This window comes from Hyalella azteca, unplaced genomic scaffold, assembly GCF_000764305.2.
Source record: "Hyalella azteca isolate HAZT.00-mixed unplaced genomic scaffold, Hazt_2.0.2 contig3210, whole genome shotgun sequence".
NCBI classification, from domain to species: Eukaryota; Metazoa; Arthropoda; class Malacostraca; order Amphipoda; family Hyalellidae; genus Hyalella; species Hyalella azteca.
In genome coordinates, this window is record NW_025933462.1 from 195,634 (window position 1) to 211,869 (window position 16,236).

At 38.5% G+C, this 16,236-nt stretch overlaps 1 protein-coding gene across 1 annotated transcript; it reads left to right on the forward strand.

Moving 5' to 3' along the window:
- Positions 1–6,780: 6,780 nt before the first annotated feature.
- On the forward strand, positions 6,781–10,791 carry LOC108682631 (oocyte zinc finger protein XlCOF8.4). Its single transcript, XM_018171833.2, has 2 exons — positions 6,781–7,102; positions 8,497–10,791. The coding sequence occupies exons 1-2, from the start codon at positions 7,085–7,087 to the stop codon at positions 10,030–10,032; spliced, it is 1,554 nt and encodes a 517-aa protein (XP_018027322.1). The 5' UTR covers positions 6,781–7,084; the 3' UTR covers positions 10,033–10,791.
- Positions 10,792–16,236: the final 5,445 nt, after the last annotated feature.

Below are 16,236 nucleotides of genomic sequence, written 5' to 3' on the forward strand. Positions count from 1 at the left end.
TGTCCATAAGAAACTTGACGATATGAAGTACAGAACTAATTTCACGAAAGAATGAGGCAAAAAAAAAAACCGCACGCACATAAATATTAATTCTTTCAGGAGATTTCCATGTTTCGGATCACACATTCAATTTGACAAACGAATACACATTTTCTACCTTATTTATCTTCAAGATATATGCCATCCAGTACCCCTGACCGTTACATTATCTTAGAACATAACCTACTGAACACACCAACTGTACCACGCGTCTCATTGTTTCGACACATCCATGGCCCTTCCCTCCACTTCCCTGGCCTTCTATCGCCGTAAGAACATCAATTATCGCGCCCCACGATTATTATCGGAGCGTGCGATAAAGTTTGTACAACTCACTCGCGCCTCTCCTGAATGTCCGAAATTTGGACAAACTGCCCTGTTCCTCTCGCTAAATATCCCTATTTTTAGCGCATTTCTCATTTATGGAAAAATGCACTATTGTGCTCGCCTTGTCCGTCTGTTCGTCCGTCTGTCCGTCCGTCCGTGACCTCAAGTTTTCGTCGACGAGAAAATGCGCTCTCTGTCACTCACTGCAGTGAGTACTGATTATATTTTTTAACAATTGCAGTGATTTTCTACATAATGTATAATCGCTAATATTTTTTGGAGTTAATCAAGCCCCAGTTCTATTAAACTAAGTTTCTCCTCGTCAATAAATGGAACACATACTCTAAAGTGTACCTAAAATTAAATGAATGAATTTAAATTTACCGATGCAAATAAAGTTTATTCGTTTATTGAGTAAGCGAGCTTGATTTCGAAAGTAAGAAATAACAATATGACATAAAATGTATTTATTTAAATTCTTGGTCAATAAATAGTGATGTTTCTGTGGGAGGTGTACCCTAATTAAAATACTTATGAAAATGATCGTCGATAACCTACACGGCTGATGATTTCCGTGTGATGCAGTTGAAAGGGTGAAAATCTACATTATAGGTACACTGGTGAAGCGCATGGAGAGCAGTTGTGAAGCGTGATATCGGTAATAAGCGTTCCAGCGCACGGTATCGTGCGAGTGATGAACACGCCGCTGCCTGTCTTGACTGGGCTAAGACCGGCCTCACTGAAACAATTCGATCTAGCAAAATAATATTTTTTTCTTTCTCCTGAAATTGCCATTTTAAGACTGATCGGATTTCTGGAATTGCTCGAGGAAAAAATAGTTCATACATATTTTTTGTTTTAAATCGTATAAGAGACGTGGTACAGTTTTATAGTACCTACGTAGTATTAAACTATTAAGAGAGTATTAGTTTCTTTTTAGAAAACGTTTACACCGCCGCCACGCAAGTGTTTCCGTATAAAATCGTGTTACTATATACACGTATATACAATATACCCGTACAGAACTTGTTAATATTTATAAAGTAGACTTGCCCGTAATTAACAGAGCAAAATGTTTTAGACAAGCACTCAACTGCTTGAGTTAACCATTACGTTATCAAATCTGGAACAACTGAAAAATGGAATACAATCAACGCATTAATTTTATTTTGACTTGAATACATTTCAAAAGCTGTGTCAATGATCATGAACGCTACAGGACTCCATTATATTCAATGGCCGCCAACCCTTCGACTGAAACACACCATAGGTACCCTGCTAACTCATCTGCAACGACCTGGTTCATTTATACCCATGCAAAAGTTATATTGAATATTTGAGATTGAATAATGAGCCCATTGGAAAACTGAAAAGAATTGGTTTTGACAGTGGTGGCATTCATTGAATATTCCCTACAAGAGAGCAGGCGAGAATAATCTGTACCAAGTTGCTGGCACAAGATCTTCCCGCTGTGTTGGTCAGTCCATCACCTTTGCTGGCACAGGCGCAGTGTAAACAACCTAAGCCTCCTTAGCTTCCCAATAAATTCCAAACGTTTCTAGGGCACCCAATTGTTCAAGCTGCCGTCTATCACCGGGAGATCTACTGGTCTTTGAACGGCTTCGGTAGAGAGAGCAGCAGACCATGGAAGCTCACTCGAAATCCTTTGCTGGTTCCTACACGCGTTATACAAAAGACCTCCTACCGAGCCACGCTTGCCCTCAATGAATTTTGGGCCCTTGCAAATTTGGCTAACACTTCCGATCGACGGATGCACAAGTGTGAGATGATTGAACGGATGTTCAACACTGAGTAGGAAGGCGCCTACACTACTATTCTATCACCTGTTAATTGATTAGTTTTTTTAAATTTTGTGTAAATTCTTATTTTATTGCCAAAGTTTGACAATTATTTCTGTGCCAGGACTAGTATCGTGAATTGTGACTGAAGAAACTTGAGATTTTAATCAAATAAAATATCCATATAGCTCATTAATATTGGATTTCTTCAGTTCGTTGGCTTGCAATCAATGCATAAAAAATATCAAAGAAGTAACGAGAAATGGTATGTGTACAAGAGCTAGTCAACCACAACACCGAAGTCGTAGTTTCGCCAGAATATGACTTTTGACGACGCGTGGCTGATGAGCCTAACGCAGAGCGTTCGTCACTTGTCACGACGAGGCCAAAGTTGCCGTTTCCGACACACCGATTTATCTTTGCTGCCATCATTGCCAATGACTCGACACTAAGGACAGGTCTGATAACAGCGCCTCATTTCCATTGATTTACATTGACTTAAGTGACAATATACCAGAGCGCTCAGTGTTCCTGAGCCAGATTGCATCTGTGACGCGAGGACCCGCGTAAAACTGTGAGAGAATTTCATGGTTGAAGACGTGCGTCGGCGACTTGTGACTAAATTACAGACATGAACGGGCGGGAATGATGGACATAGCCTGCGCCTCCTTGACAGTTCAAACAAATGATGTGCCAGTGGCACGTGGATGATTTCTTTTAACGTACAACGAAAGTAATTGTAGTGAATCGATGAATTACATAAAATTTTGAAGCAAGGTCACTGATTTAAGAAATGTTTTAAATTTACCTGGCTTCTTACTGATCAAAAAGACATCAAACGTTCATCATTTTCATCATATTTGTCTCATTATCAAAAATTTTAAATGTAAATTCAGCGCTGCCTTTTGACAGTATAATATTTCGACAATACCCAAGAAATTAATTGACATACACATCAGTCGGTCGTGTACCGTAAGCTCACTTCATTAAAACGTTCAATGTTTAACTGGCAAAATACGATGCATGCCGAGGTGAAGTTAGACTCGATTTCTGAAGAGATTTTGGTTCTCGAAGGCTGACTTCGTAGCTGCACTTTGCGTTTCATTATCATATGAAAACAATACATTGCGAGGAAGCGTTTTATCTCGAACAGGAACTCCCTGCGAGTTGGCTTGTTTTTGGATAGACAAGAATTGGGAGAACCTTCGACAAAAATTTATTGGACAAACGTGAACAAAGAAGCCAATGCTGAACAAGGCATGGTTGTTAACCACTTTTGTTTTGGGAGAAGCGTTTGTTTTGTCCCCAGATCTCACAACCATTCATCATTTATTTTCTTGATCTCAGATCTTTATTGCGTGCTCCAATTATATATGCATCTTGATTTGCAGCACCATTGCTCGTTGGAGGTATCAACCAAATGTGTCATCGGGAATAATGACCCTTTGGCGCTGGGTTTTAAATGATGATATTAGTTCAGCTTAAAGTTCAAGAAATCAATAAGTTAGGTGAATGCTAACGATTTAGGTGAATTTCGCATCATAAGTGCATATTTTAAACTTTTTGCAGCTGGAAAGTGCGATAAATTATCTAAAACACGATAACTGGAACGAAAGCAAAACAATCTGATAATTTCATTCAATTATGCAGTGCTCTCACCGGCCGCGTTTCTGACTGCGTACAAAGCACGATAAACAGGAGATGTTCTTGCGACGCCTTACACGGCGTATAGGAGTCGGTCGGTATCGCACTCACTATTTACAGAGCATTAGAGCAACGTCGGTAGACTGTTAGAAGGCTTGTATTCTTGAGGCTCCGAGTTCAGAGGTGATGTTTAGGAACCTTCCATTGCAATTTGCCCTCTGGGAGGTGGGTGGCTTTTGGGGCTTTGTCCTTCCTTCCAAAGATTCGAGTTCCTTTGATGCACGATTCAATGGGTGCCTTTGCGCTGGGTATCCTTTAATTTGCATGGAATTATCCACACACTGACGATTGAACGGCACGCTTGGTACCAGAAATGCGCGTGAAATTAAATGGCAAGCTTGAAAAAATTACCATATTTACTCACTTGAATATATTTATGATGGAAAATTGCTAATTTTTCATTAGATGCATTGAATGACATGAAATCGGTCTTTTATTTCCATGTATGCGTCTATATTACTTGGTTTTCTTGTTTCAATGTCATGTTATGACATTCGAAAAACGCGTATTTCAATAAAAATTTTGACGATAACATTACTCATTTACATCAAAAAGTATTTCACATTTTTCTGAGGGCTCGCGCAACAAATTTAAAACATAACAACAATAGAAAAAGTAGGAATTAATTTTTTCCAAGTAAGTAAAAAATGCAATTATAAGTATGTAATTCCAAGTATGTAATACTTCAATCAGCTTTGTTTCTGTAACATTTCGAAATTGTGTATGGAACTGCTCCTACTGATACTTAATTCAGTTACCCAATTAATATAGAAGATTTTGATTTTAATTTCTGATAGCAATTTATTCTAGGCCTAAATAGTCGAAATCACTAGTGGAATGAAATGTTTTTTTTTCGAAAAAAAAAATCACATTTCGATTTCGAGCTTAGGCTGTCTGAGTGATGAAGAAGGATATTTCTTTTTTCATTTCGCAAATTCTTGATCCAAGCGTGCAATTCGCTTTGTAAATTCTACTCTCTACGAGAAAAATAAAAGATAAATTTAGTTCGGTGATTCAAACTAGCACAATCACGAGCCAAGTTTGCGGGTTGCATGGCTATGATGCCAGAAGAACTCGCGCGCTTGGTGCAGTTTGGTCGAGTCCGCTCGTATCCTATAGAGTATAGACCAACAGCCATCGAGCACTCAGATCCAGACTCGTGTCGACGGGGCTGTTGACAAGACAAACATTGAAGGCCCTCCGAAACCGCGACGCTTTTGAAGGCCTGCAGAAGACTAAATAAAGATTGGCCGTCTCTTAATTTCCTTAACAGGGGTATTCAAGTGGCCCAAAGAGTGTACCGACCGACAGAGTAGAGATGTTTTGCCGATTCTCGAGAAGACGTTCAGAGCCAGAGTGTCGTTTTTGGCAACGCTCGAGTGGCGCGTGCGTGCTTCTGCAAGTGTTGCCAATGCCGGCAACTTGAGACGGTGTCGTCTGCGTGGATATGGTAAAATTCCCAAACATGGGTTCTGCGCTCAAGCGATGATGAGACAAGAACTACAGTTCTGAACTGCTCTACTGGGAGTATAAAACAACGCAAAAGTAGGATGCCTAGTAGGATAGTATCTTCCATTAGAGCATTTGTGTGAAAGGAATAAAGGAACGACCATATCCGATTCACTGAATTAGTCGAAACTGCAATAATGAATTACTCAATTGATGATTTTGGAAACTGTTTCTCGAGCGGTCAGTAATATTTCACTGTCAAATGTAAAATAAAGAAGTAATTCTACTGAAACCTGTTTTCGTGCATGCTCTTGGCTTTCTAAATGCATACCGCATGTGTATATCAGTGTATGGCGCCTGATTCTGGGTAGATTGGTTTAACCATTAGTCACAATTTGAAGCACAGGAAGCTCTATTGATTTGCAGCACTAATCAACAATTCCTAAAACCTTAAAAAAATTAAATAACACGACCAATATATGTATCAGATGCAACGACGCGCAAATAATGTGAAAAATTACAAATGTCATTATTCAAAACTGCTCTCCTATAAACATTTGGGAGTCTTCCAAGAAGAAGACACGTAGGTATGTAAGCGTGCTGCTCAGCATGCACGGCGTGAATCACCGCATGAGATCAGAACATTTCCGATGGGGACAAAAAAACGCAATTTACGCAAGGTTGTTGTAGTCATCCCCTGGAGGCCAGCGATGTGCAAGAGGCCAGCCCCATGGGCCGCTCGCGAGGCCAAAGGTCCTGTGAGCGCGGTCGTTTTTAAGCGCGCTTGTGTGCCATCCGTCGGGTGGAAATAAACATTACAGCGAGGTACACGATCTCTTGTCTGGCAGGTATATTTTTGCTATTTATTGTAAAATATTAATAACTCGTTTTATAATGGGAAATTTCACCTTTAAAATGGGAAATATTAGATTTTGATACGATAAGTTGATCACAAGGAAAATTTTTTCTAGCATTATAACTCTACCAGGAAAATTTTTATCAAATTTCGCCTATTAGCGCTGACGCAAAACCACTGCTACTTGATATGTTTCTCTGGCGTCTTTTAGGTATGATTTTTGCTATTAAAAAGCAGTAAAAACAATTAGTTTATGCATCAGCTGAGTGTTGTGTATGATTGGTAGAACGGAATGCCTGCAAATCATCCCTCATTGCTCATTGGTTGCTGCTGTCACGGGCCGATCCTTCATTGGATAAGAAGTGGACTCGTGTATTCAGCTCACTTTGCTGCAAACTATCAAATGTAAAAGTATCCAATCAAGTGTGCAACATAAAATATATAGTGCAATAATGTATGAAATTCACAATCGTGTTAATTGTACCCATACAGTCCAAGTAATTTCGGCAAACTGACCGACCGTTGCGAAAAACCCTGCCGTTCGCTCACACGTGCCCAACTGAGCAACAGGTGCTGGCGGTTGGTGCCTCCAGTGAGCCGCTGGACTTGGTGGAAGTAGGTTGTCAAGTTTGCAGTTTCATCTGACGAAACTCGACCGCTCTCCACGCCTCTCGAAAATTTGCTGCACGGTTTGCAAACCGAAGCAACTTATTTGGAAGGATAATACTAAATTCACTTCATCATTGCCCCCAAAAAAAATAATTTGATTTAAAAAAGGATCAAAACATCACGACTCATTTGCATGATTCATATTTTAATGCATTAAACTTTTTCGATTAATAAATTTAAAGGATTGGAATCTCTTCGCAGCTATTAGCGCCGAAGGAAGAATTGAGCACATTTCTCAATAATGGCGGATTATCAGGAGGTGAGAAACTGAATTACGTTTTGAATTGATAATATAAAGATTACATGAAAGCTTCATAGTAAGATTAATTAGAGTCAAGCAGGCAATTGCATTTTTTGGTTACACCAAATAAAATTTAGTAGCACTTCAATTAGTTCATATTTATCTCTTGATTCATTCATTAACGATAAAGCGTTAATTTTTTAGGATGCAACTCAACCTTAGTTGTATTTATTTATTAAATTTGTATCTGTTTAAAATGGATCTTTAATCTTTTGCATCTCATTCAGGGAATGCATTTCTGAGCCATGGATATCGATAAGCCATTAAAATTGGCCTAAAAATTTTTACATTCACAAATTAAAAAAATGCAAAATTAAAGTGATAAAGTGATGATGTATTAACAATCCCAGTGATGAATTAACAAATCCGTATGCCTGATTGTATCTATAAATATATCTATCAAAGCCATTTATCTATAAAGGAATAGACCTTAAGATATTAAAACTTTATTTATCTGTGTTTCTTTGTTTTATGAAGGTCATTCGCATGATTTTCCCTACTTTATCCTAGTTTGCGGCCATCGTTAACAAAATATCAATACTTACCAGATTATTTTTTTAAATTATATTAAAATGAACTTAAGCCTTGTTTTGACAACTATCATAAATTCGTCATAATTCAAGTTTTTCTTACGACCCAATTCTTGCTGCACTCAATGTTTTTGTTCAGCTTGGGCGGTAGTTTTGACGGGCTATACATTCAGTTACAGGACAGGGTGCCTTGGATATACGCTAAGCGAGACAAACTACTTTGCAGATATGACGCATTCAAATTCTTTGCACAGTGACAGTCGAACTGTCGTTTCCTGGAACTAATGGCCATGTGTCTGGTTTGTCACTCGAAGTGTCTCTAAAGCCATCCTAGAGCCATCATATAATGCCGTGTCTCTAGAGTCATCCTATGATGCCATTGTGCTTTGAGGGTCAACTGAACCTGAACTAGAGTTGCGAATCCTACGAATCGACTCGCTTAATTTAATAGAACTGGCGAACAATTTATGTTTTAATGTATTTCATCAAACTTCTAACGAATAATGTTTTCTAAGAACAAGGCTTTGATTTCTTCCTAGCTAATAGTTGCTGATTCTACCTGCCTTTCGTTGAGAGAGTTGTTCAAACTAAAAATAATGTTTTTATAACCCGTTCTGTCGAATGTTTTGATCAAATATTTGCAATTAGAAAATCGAGCGGAAATCAGAAAAATCTATCTCAACACAAAATGAAAACCTAGCTATAATACCTAAATATCCATGTGAAATATCTTACTGAACTATATAAGGGTTTAGGGAGATTTTACGAGACATTATTTTTCCAATTTTTATTTTCGTAACACATGTATATTTCTTCCAACAGATGTGGCAGGATATCGAAAACGTGCTACTGGAAGAATGTAAGATGATCAGTAGTCAAGATGGCGTCAACCTGAAAGTAGACGACTCGCCAGTTTATCAGCCTCCTAGTAACATCGTCCAGCAACCAACTGATCAATACAAACCATACGACGCAAATCCCTACAGCAACAGACCATCCAGTTTTATCCAAGCTTCATCTCCCTCGAACATCCCACAGCAGCAGGCATCGAGAAGTCCCTTATCTGCACCGAGTCCACCTTCTTGGAGGCTCGCTTGCCTGCCAACGGATCATGGTTCTCGAGAAGGTGTTGCTTCGTTCCCAGAAATCAACTCGGTGAACAAAATTACTTCCACTTTACCTCCCATTGCCGAAAGACTTCTATCAGAACCTCCGTCTTATGACTCGTTAGATGGAAGCGCCCTTACTTTTGGTACATCTGTTGCGCCCCCCGCCCCGGAGTTGTGTTCAATAAATTCACATGGTGACGCTCAATATACTTTCAGTCCGCCTCTATCTATTTCTGATAGTTCATCATCGTCGCAACAAAACCATCACACTTGCGTCGAATCATCATTTCAAACCAACGCGATGGCCCCTCTTCCTAGTGCAGAGAGCGCTAATCTTCCAACGCTCATATCCCATGTTAAGCAGGAAAAGGATTTTACCATGCCGCCAAATTATGAAGTTTCTCCCGATGGATCTCTTAAAACTAGCTATCATATTAATCGTGGTATTCAGGGTGTATCTACCAACCTTGCTGCATGCACTGGCTACCCAAACAACAAAATAATTGAAACCAGCAGCGACAAAACATACTTCCTTCTCGGAGAGGAATTTTACTCGGGATGTTTACCTCCTCATACTTCATATGGCCATTTACCTGGAAGCTATGATACCCATTCACCTGGGATACGTTGGGACTCGAGGGAAATTATCACATCGCAGAGCAATCAGCTGAATTTTAGTTCCCATCAATGCGGATGTTTCCCTTCAGTTTCCCTGCAGTCGATGAATGGACTTAATAACGGTTGCCTGTACCCACATTGCAATGCAAAACTAGGAACCGCAAAAAATATTCTAACGCCACCTTCGTCACCGTCACTCAAGAATTCAGATGAACATATTACGGGATCGAAAGGTTTGCAGTGTAGAGCGACGCATTGCATGGCGATCCCTGATCCTCAGCGAACTTTCAGTGTTACCCCGCGATGCCCCTTGACGAAAATGAAAGTGAAGAGACGACGCAGAACTTGGACCCGGCGTCGCAGCGTGGTGCACACTTGCTCGCACTCGGGTTGTGCCAAGACCTACGCCAAGTCATCGCACCTCAAGGCCCACATGAGGACCCACACCGGAGAAAAGCCCTACCAATGCGACTGGAAAGGCTGCGGGTGGAAATTCGCGCGTTCTGACGAACTGACGAGGCATTACCGCAAGCACACCGGCGACCGCCCCTTCCAGTGCAGACTTTGTGCCAGGGCGTTCAGCCGCTCCGACCACCTCAGCCTGCACATGAAGAGGCATATGGCAATGTAATTTTCAAACTAAAATCTATGTATTATTATTTCAGCGATCGACTTCATAAAACTTTTTAAGAACTACTCCAGTGCAATTTGTCTCATTCCGATTCTATTATAATAAGTTCGTTATCATTCTCACGCCTGCGTTAAATAACTTAAGGCGACTGCTTTAGTTCGATCTCTAATATTAATTTCAGCCTTTTCCAGCTTTTGAATCTAATAGGGCATTTAACAAAATTGCTTTGTATATGTAAGGATTGCTCTGACGTTGTTATTGTCGGATTTACGCTCGGTTTTAATCCAGACAAAATGTTAATGTTAAGTTGACCCTTGCAATTCTCTCAGTGCCATGTTAATGTCTAAGTTTTGATTTTGTGCCATGAATGTCAATATATTGAGTGTCATTCTAATTTTTCAGACATAACCTAGCTGCGTGTTAATATTTAAACTTTACTATGTTGTTTAACTTCAAAGTTATCGATTTCTATGAGATTAATAATAGCATACATGTCGCCGTTGTAAGAATCAACTAAGATCTTTCCTTAAGCAAAACAAGCTTTATTGATGGTTGAACATCGTCTTCAAATTAATGTCCACGAGAACTAGAAAGAGATAACATTTTGCTTTCAATATATTGGAAAACATAATTAGTTCGTAATTTAAGTACCTTTGTTGTTGTTACTAACAAAAGTAATCTTATGTCAAATGAAAGTATATATAACCACGATAAAGTGATTGAATAACATAGTGAAATCACTTCAAGCATGGGCCCACTTAATGCGAATTAAGTGGGCCCACAAAAAAAGGAACTAAGAGTAAAAGCGTTGCCATTAAATGTAGAGTGGAGAGCCAAGCACAGTTAGGTCAAGTGTAGGGCTATGTAATATCACTTCAAGTGAAGGGCTGCGTGGTGTTTAGTGGGATCCCCTGCATATTTAATGGGAGGAAAACCGTTTGCTCTGCCAAGTTCCAACATTGGACTACGTGAGAACGGAGAAGCGTTTGTACGCATGTCCTTCTTAGGTAGCAAGTGAGATTGCTGCGAATTTAACAGCCTGGATAAGGTTTTCTTTGCGTGTTATAGCTCAAGATCTCAAGATAAAGGCCTGACTGGCCGTCGTGGAGGCTTTGTTCTTGCAATTGCGTGGGTCGAAGCGTCAGACCATCTTTATCCTGATAAGCGCCTGTCGATCTTCTTACCATTAGTCCAATGCGATAGATTCTTCATTGTGGCCATACATAGAGCTTTTCTTTTATCCATTAAACATGGACTTATTATTTTCCTTATCTAAAATTAAAGCTTTTTAGTTAACATAAGTTGTGCCAGGGACGTTCTTATATTTTTGATACTTTTTTACTTTTTGTACCTTTTATAATAAAAATACAAAACCAAAACTTTTTCGCCTGCCCTGATATTTCACTTGACCTATCATTTCTTCACTTATTTGAGAAATCTAAATAATTTTAGCCGTTTATTCACATTATCGAAATGATTTTTGTACAAATTTTGAGAGCAAATCTCATTTTAAAAGTTTAGCTTATATATCAAGCAAAAACTAAAGTAATTATGTTCTAAATTTTCATTAACCGTATTTGAATTATAACCTCAAATCTCTGTTTTTCCCATTGGAAATTTTTAACGGTGAGCTTAAATTTGCTTGTTAAAAAAAAATATGAATCCGCGTTTTTCACTACCGAGTTTTCATGTCCAGGGCAGTTGGCCGACCAGCGTGCGCATGAGCATGGCGCTCTATCTCGATGGCCTCGTTGCGTTGATGACGCTCTATTTCCTAATCTACAGAAATCCACGGCCAAAAGACTTTACCTGCGCAAAAATAATGATTTGTGAGGCAATGTTGTGTTATGATGGCGGCTATATAGACTCGATGGCCGGGCTCAACAACATCGATGGCTGGCGATAGCAGATCCTGCAGCGGCCAGAATGGGCTCATGATCCTTCAGAATTTGCGCGACTCAAGATGTCCGCCGAAGACTTTTGATTTATTTTTGCCAAAAAGTGAATTGGCCTGATCCTATAAATCTTGTAGAAATATTAAGATCATTGTAAGACTGTAATAATTTTTGAATTTATCGTATGAGATTTGCGACATTGTTTACAAACACGAAAGATTAGACCGACAGCAGCAGGCTAAAAATACATAATTTTGCCATTTTAAGGAATATCGTTGTATTTATCTCAGGCCAAACCACGCATAAAACCTCGAACAAGACTTCTGAGCTGGACCATTAAGATCGCAAGCCGTCATGGTCGTGATGGTTATCAGGCGACTAGCGTAACACAAAAAGATGAGGCTTAAACGATTGAGGGGACGTATCTTTGTCAAAAGACGGCAAATGCTGATACTATGCTTAAGGATAAGAAATATCAAACCTATATTTTAGTGGGATGATCAATCGCCATTTCTCGTGAGTGAAAGACTGAACATTACTTGAAATCAAGTAGTAGAATAAAGCGGTCGTAATCAAATGACTAGCATTAGAGCATTTTGTCGAAAAGATTGTAGTTAACGTATTTTATTTCAAGCATATCGTGGTACAAGACTGACGCATACGGCGCTTTCAGAACTCGAATACGGAAGAACAGCGGAGTGGTGCGTGGGCGCCTTATAAACGACTCGTGTGAAGGCCATCGTCCGACACTTCACTTGAACTCGACTTCAACTGCTTCTCTCAGAATTAATTCATTTTATTTAGTTTCCTCCTACCCCAAGATTGATCGTTTGATTGTTTACCAACAGTAATAGCACAGAAACGACGAAATGGCCACACGGTTTCACTCACCGGACATAGAGAGATGCTGGCTTAAAGCGAATGTCAATACACGATCGTAATTTATTCCAGGTTCTTATTATATAACATGGTTTTATACCCACATCAAATAAAAAATAGCGTAAGAAGGATCCAGGTATAGTATTTTGGCGAGAACACATTGATTACTGCTGGAGAGGATCGTATGTTGGGACACCGAAATAATCCAGCCCAATACACAATGTTTGCTGGATACCCACTGAAGTGTACAACAGAATGGCCACTGCATATCATGACAAGTTTACTCAGGCTAAATATTTGAAGTATTGGCCTAATGATTATTTTTACTCAAGCAGAGAATCAGAAGGAAGTAACTTTAATAATTGAAGAAGCGTTATCGTTAGCGTGAAATTCGCCTTCAATGACCATTAATGATAACAAGATATTGGATTGTCAGCAAATCCATTATTTTTGGCTTCAAATATTTTTGTATCGTGTCTGATAAGCTTGGCGTGAAAATCCCCATCAAAAATATTTCATGATTTAATCGGTTTGAGTAGTGCCAAGAATTCTGTACAAGTTTACCAAAATTTGTTCTTGTTCAGTGTTCTGAACGTCACTTACAAATATTAGCGCTCGAGGATTGATCAATATTAGTTTGTAAATTCACAAATAAGGAAATCATACGTAATTTTTCTAGTTTCTGGAATTGCACTTACCACTTAAGTTGATGTTATACCTATTTTTGATAAAAATTTTCATGCTTATCTTTTAAAACACTGAAAAAAATATAGGGGGGGGGGCAAAATATCAAATTTGCTTTCAATAATTATCTTCTTATCGCCCTTTAACTTCATGGGCATTATCAGAAAAAAGTGCGCAATAACTTCATGGTTTCAGTTCAATTTTTTATCATTATGTGTGATATTTTCCCAGCAATTTATATTTTGGATTACTTTTTTTTTAACATGAGACTGATCAAAATTCTGAACAACGTGACTTTGGATCACCATCTGAGCTGCGTTGAGGTCTCCTTGAATCTTGGCTAAGCAATTCGTAATGTAAACAATTTTTTCTTTAATTTATCTTCTTAAAACGTAAATTATGGAAAATGTTCGTTGTATAAATAATTATATCGTGAATCACATCGTATTTCGAAATCAACCCGAAAAAAACTAAAGAAAAAATAAATAAGTACAAACCCGCTGTAAAGTCGCACTTCATACAAGCGTAAATGAACTAATTTCGGACAATTTTTCAGTGCTAAAGAGTTGAAAGTGTAATAAATGCTTCTAATATTGTTTACTTGTACTTAAAACAGCAACAAAGTCTGCTGCACCTCAAATTCTGGAAAATTCTGATTCTGCATTCTTGTTGGCCAAGTGTTTTCGTGGTCATTAATTATTAATTATCAAATGTGCTGCATGCATTTTTTCTTTGAACGTACGATAGAATTATTCATTTAGAGACATAATTAGAGTGCAAGTCAATAAAAAAATCAGTCTCATGCCTATTAAAGCGTTAAGGGAAAATTCTTCACAGAAACACGGAACTCTACGGTAGAATATAGTGCCAGATGAAAATTGGCCCCCTTAGTTCAACCTTGTGATTCGCCGCCTAGAAATGCAACCTGGAATTTCAGAAATGCGTAATTTTGTTTCAACTGTTGACCAAGCTTAAAATTACATTGAAGATATTTGTCATTATACGTAGCTTTATATCTAAATTTATGGACTGCAAGTACCTCTGATTATTTATTCAAATTTTGACTACCTACTGTAATTCATATCCACTACATTTAACTTAGGACGGCGTTGTTATCAACTTATTATTTATCACAGAAATTGCTTAGAATTATTTTTAATATCAAGGAGGATAGCAGGGATAGATGAGAAGCATTTTAATTCAAATATTATTATTAGTTTAAATACTGAATTAAATGTTTGAGCGGCAAGTAACATGTTCAAGCCTCTTGGTAGTAGGCTAACCTACATTTAAAAGTCAAGGTTTTAAGGATATCGCCATTATCATGTTAATTTATCGCGCATGTAGGTAGCGTTAATGCGCGCCAAAATAACTGGAATGCATTAATAATAACAGGCGCAATCGCCTGCGGTGTTAATGGAGAAAAAGACTACAAATGTAAGTACTGAACGAGAGTGAAGTGTTTAATTGCACACTTCACTATGTACACATGATGAGTAACAATAAATGAAAAAATTAATTTTAATTCATTATTATGCAAAACAAATACTTTTAAATATACAGAAAATGAACCTGAGGGACTCGTAAATAAGAATTGAATGAAGAAGTACCACAAATTTATTCAAATGTTGTGGAAAAATATGAGAAATGCATTAATTACGCGTGCGCAGTTCGAATTTCTAAATTTCCCATCAATTCGGTAAATTTCGAGACAGCAATATAAATTTGTGATTAAAATACATGCCTTCCGTTGTATTTGAACATTTTGTAGCATAAAATGATCTAAACATTCCACTAAATCGTTCCATGTTTCTAAAGGCTTGGAAATTTTTTTCGTGCACATCGACCTCGGGTGTTTCACCCAACGCCGACCCCAAGCGTTTATAATTGCTGCCCGTTGACGTCGTTGATTTCAGTGAGCTAATAAATTCAACAAGCAAGGCTGTCTGATTGAGCATCGATCGTGTCTCGTTTTCACATCGTCTATCACGTGGCTGCCTACCTATCACTTTTTATCCCTCCTATACGACAATTATCTATGCTGAACACGACGAAATCTAATAAATCCATCAGCTGCCAATTAAAAGTGATAAACTGAATTGTTTGTGACTCTTGTTGTACTGACTTCAATTTATTGTTGGGCTTCGGATGCTGAGATTCCATCTGCGACGATGGAAGGAGGCTGCGCATCCTAAGCGCTACCTTCACAGTGAATCCTCGCAGTGATTAGTGAAAGTTCATAGAATTGTCGTCCGTAATTAATATACATAAACTTGAATAGTACTTTGCCTCTTAATATTGCAACAGGGAAATTTTAGTAATCATTCAAAACGATTTGTTGGGATTATGTCTTCAGAGCAAAATAATTCTGATCAGTTTTACTCAAGCCTCTAAAATCTTCGTATCAAATTATGTTGATGCTTGTACAGAGGCTGACCATCAATAATGTTAGGCATTTTTATCATAGGGTTATTAATGTGTAGTGATGCTTGCTAACGTTAATTGAGAAGGTAGCTTCGTTTTCCAACGCTGTCGCAAGTAATTGAGCAACTATACCGCCCGCGCACATTCAGACTTCTTTATGGCGTCGAGGTCAGGAGCTGTAATGCAAATCCTGGGAATTCTTTGGGAACGAAAGTCATTCGATAACATTGAGGCATACAAGCGTTCCAGCCACTTTGTTCGAGCCGGAAAAAACACACAATCTTTGGCCTTTTAAAGCCAAAAAACTTCTGGGTCTAAATCT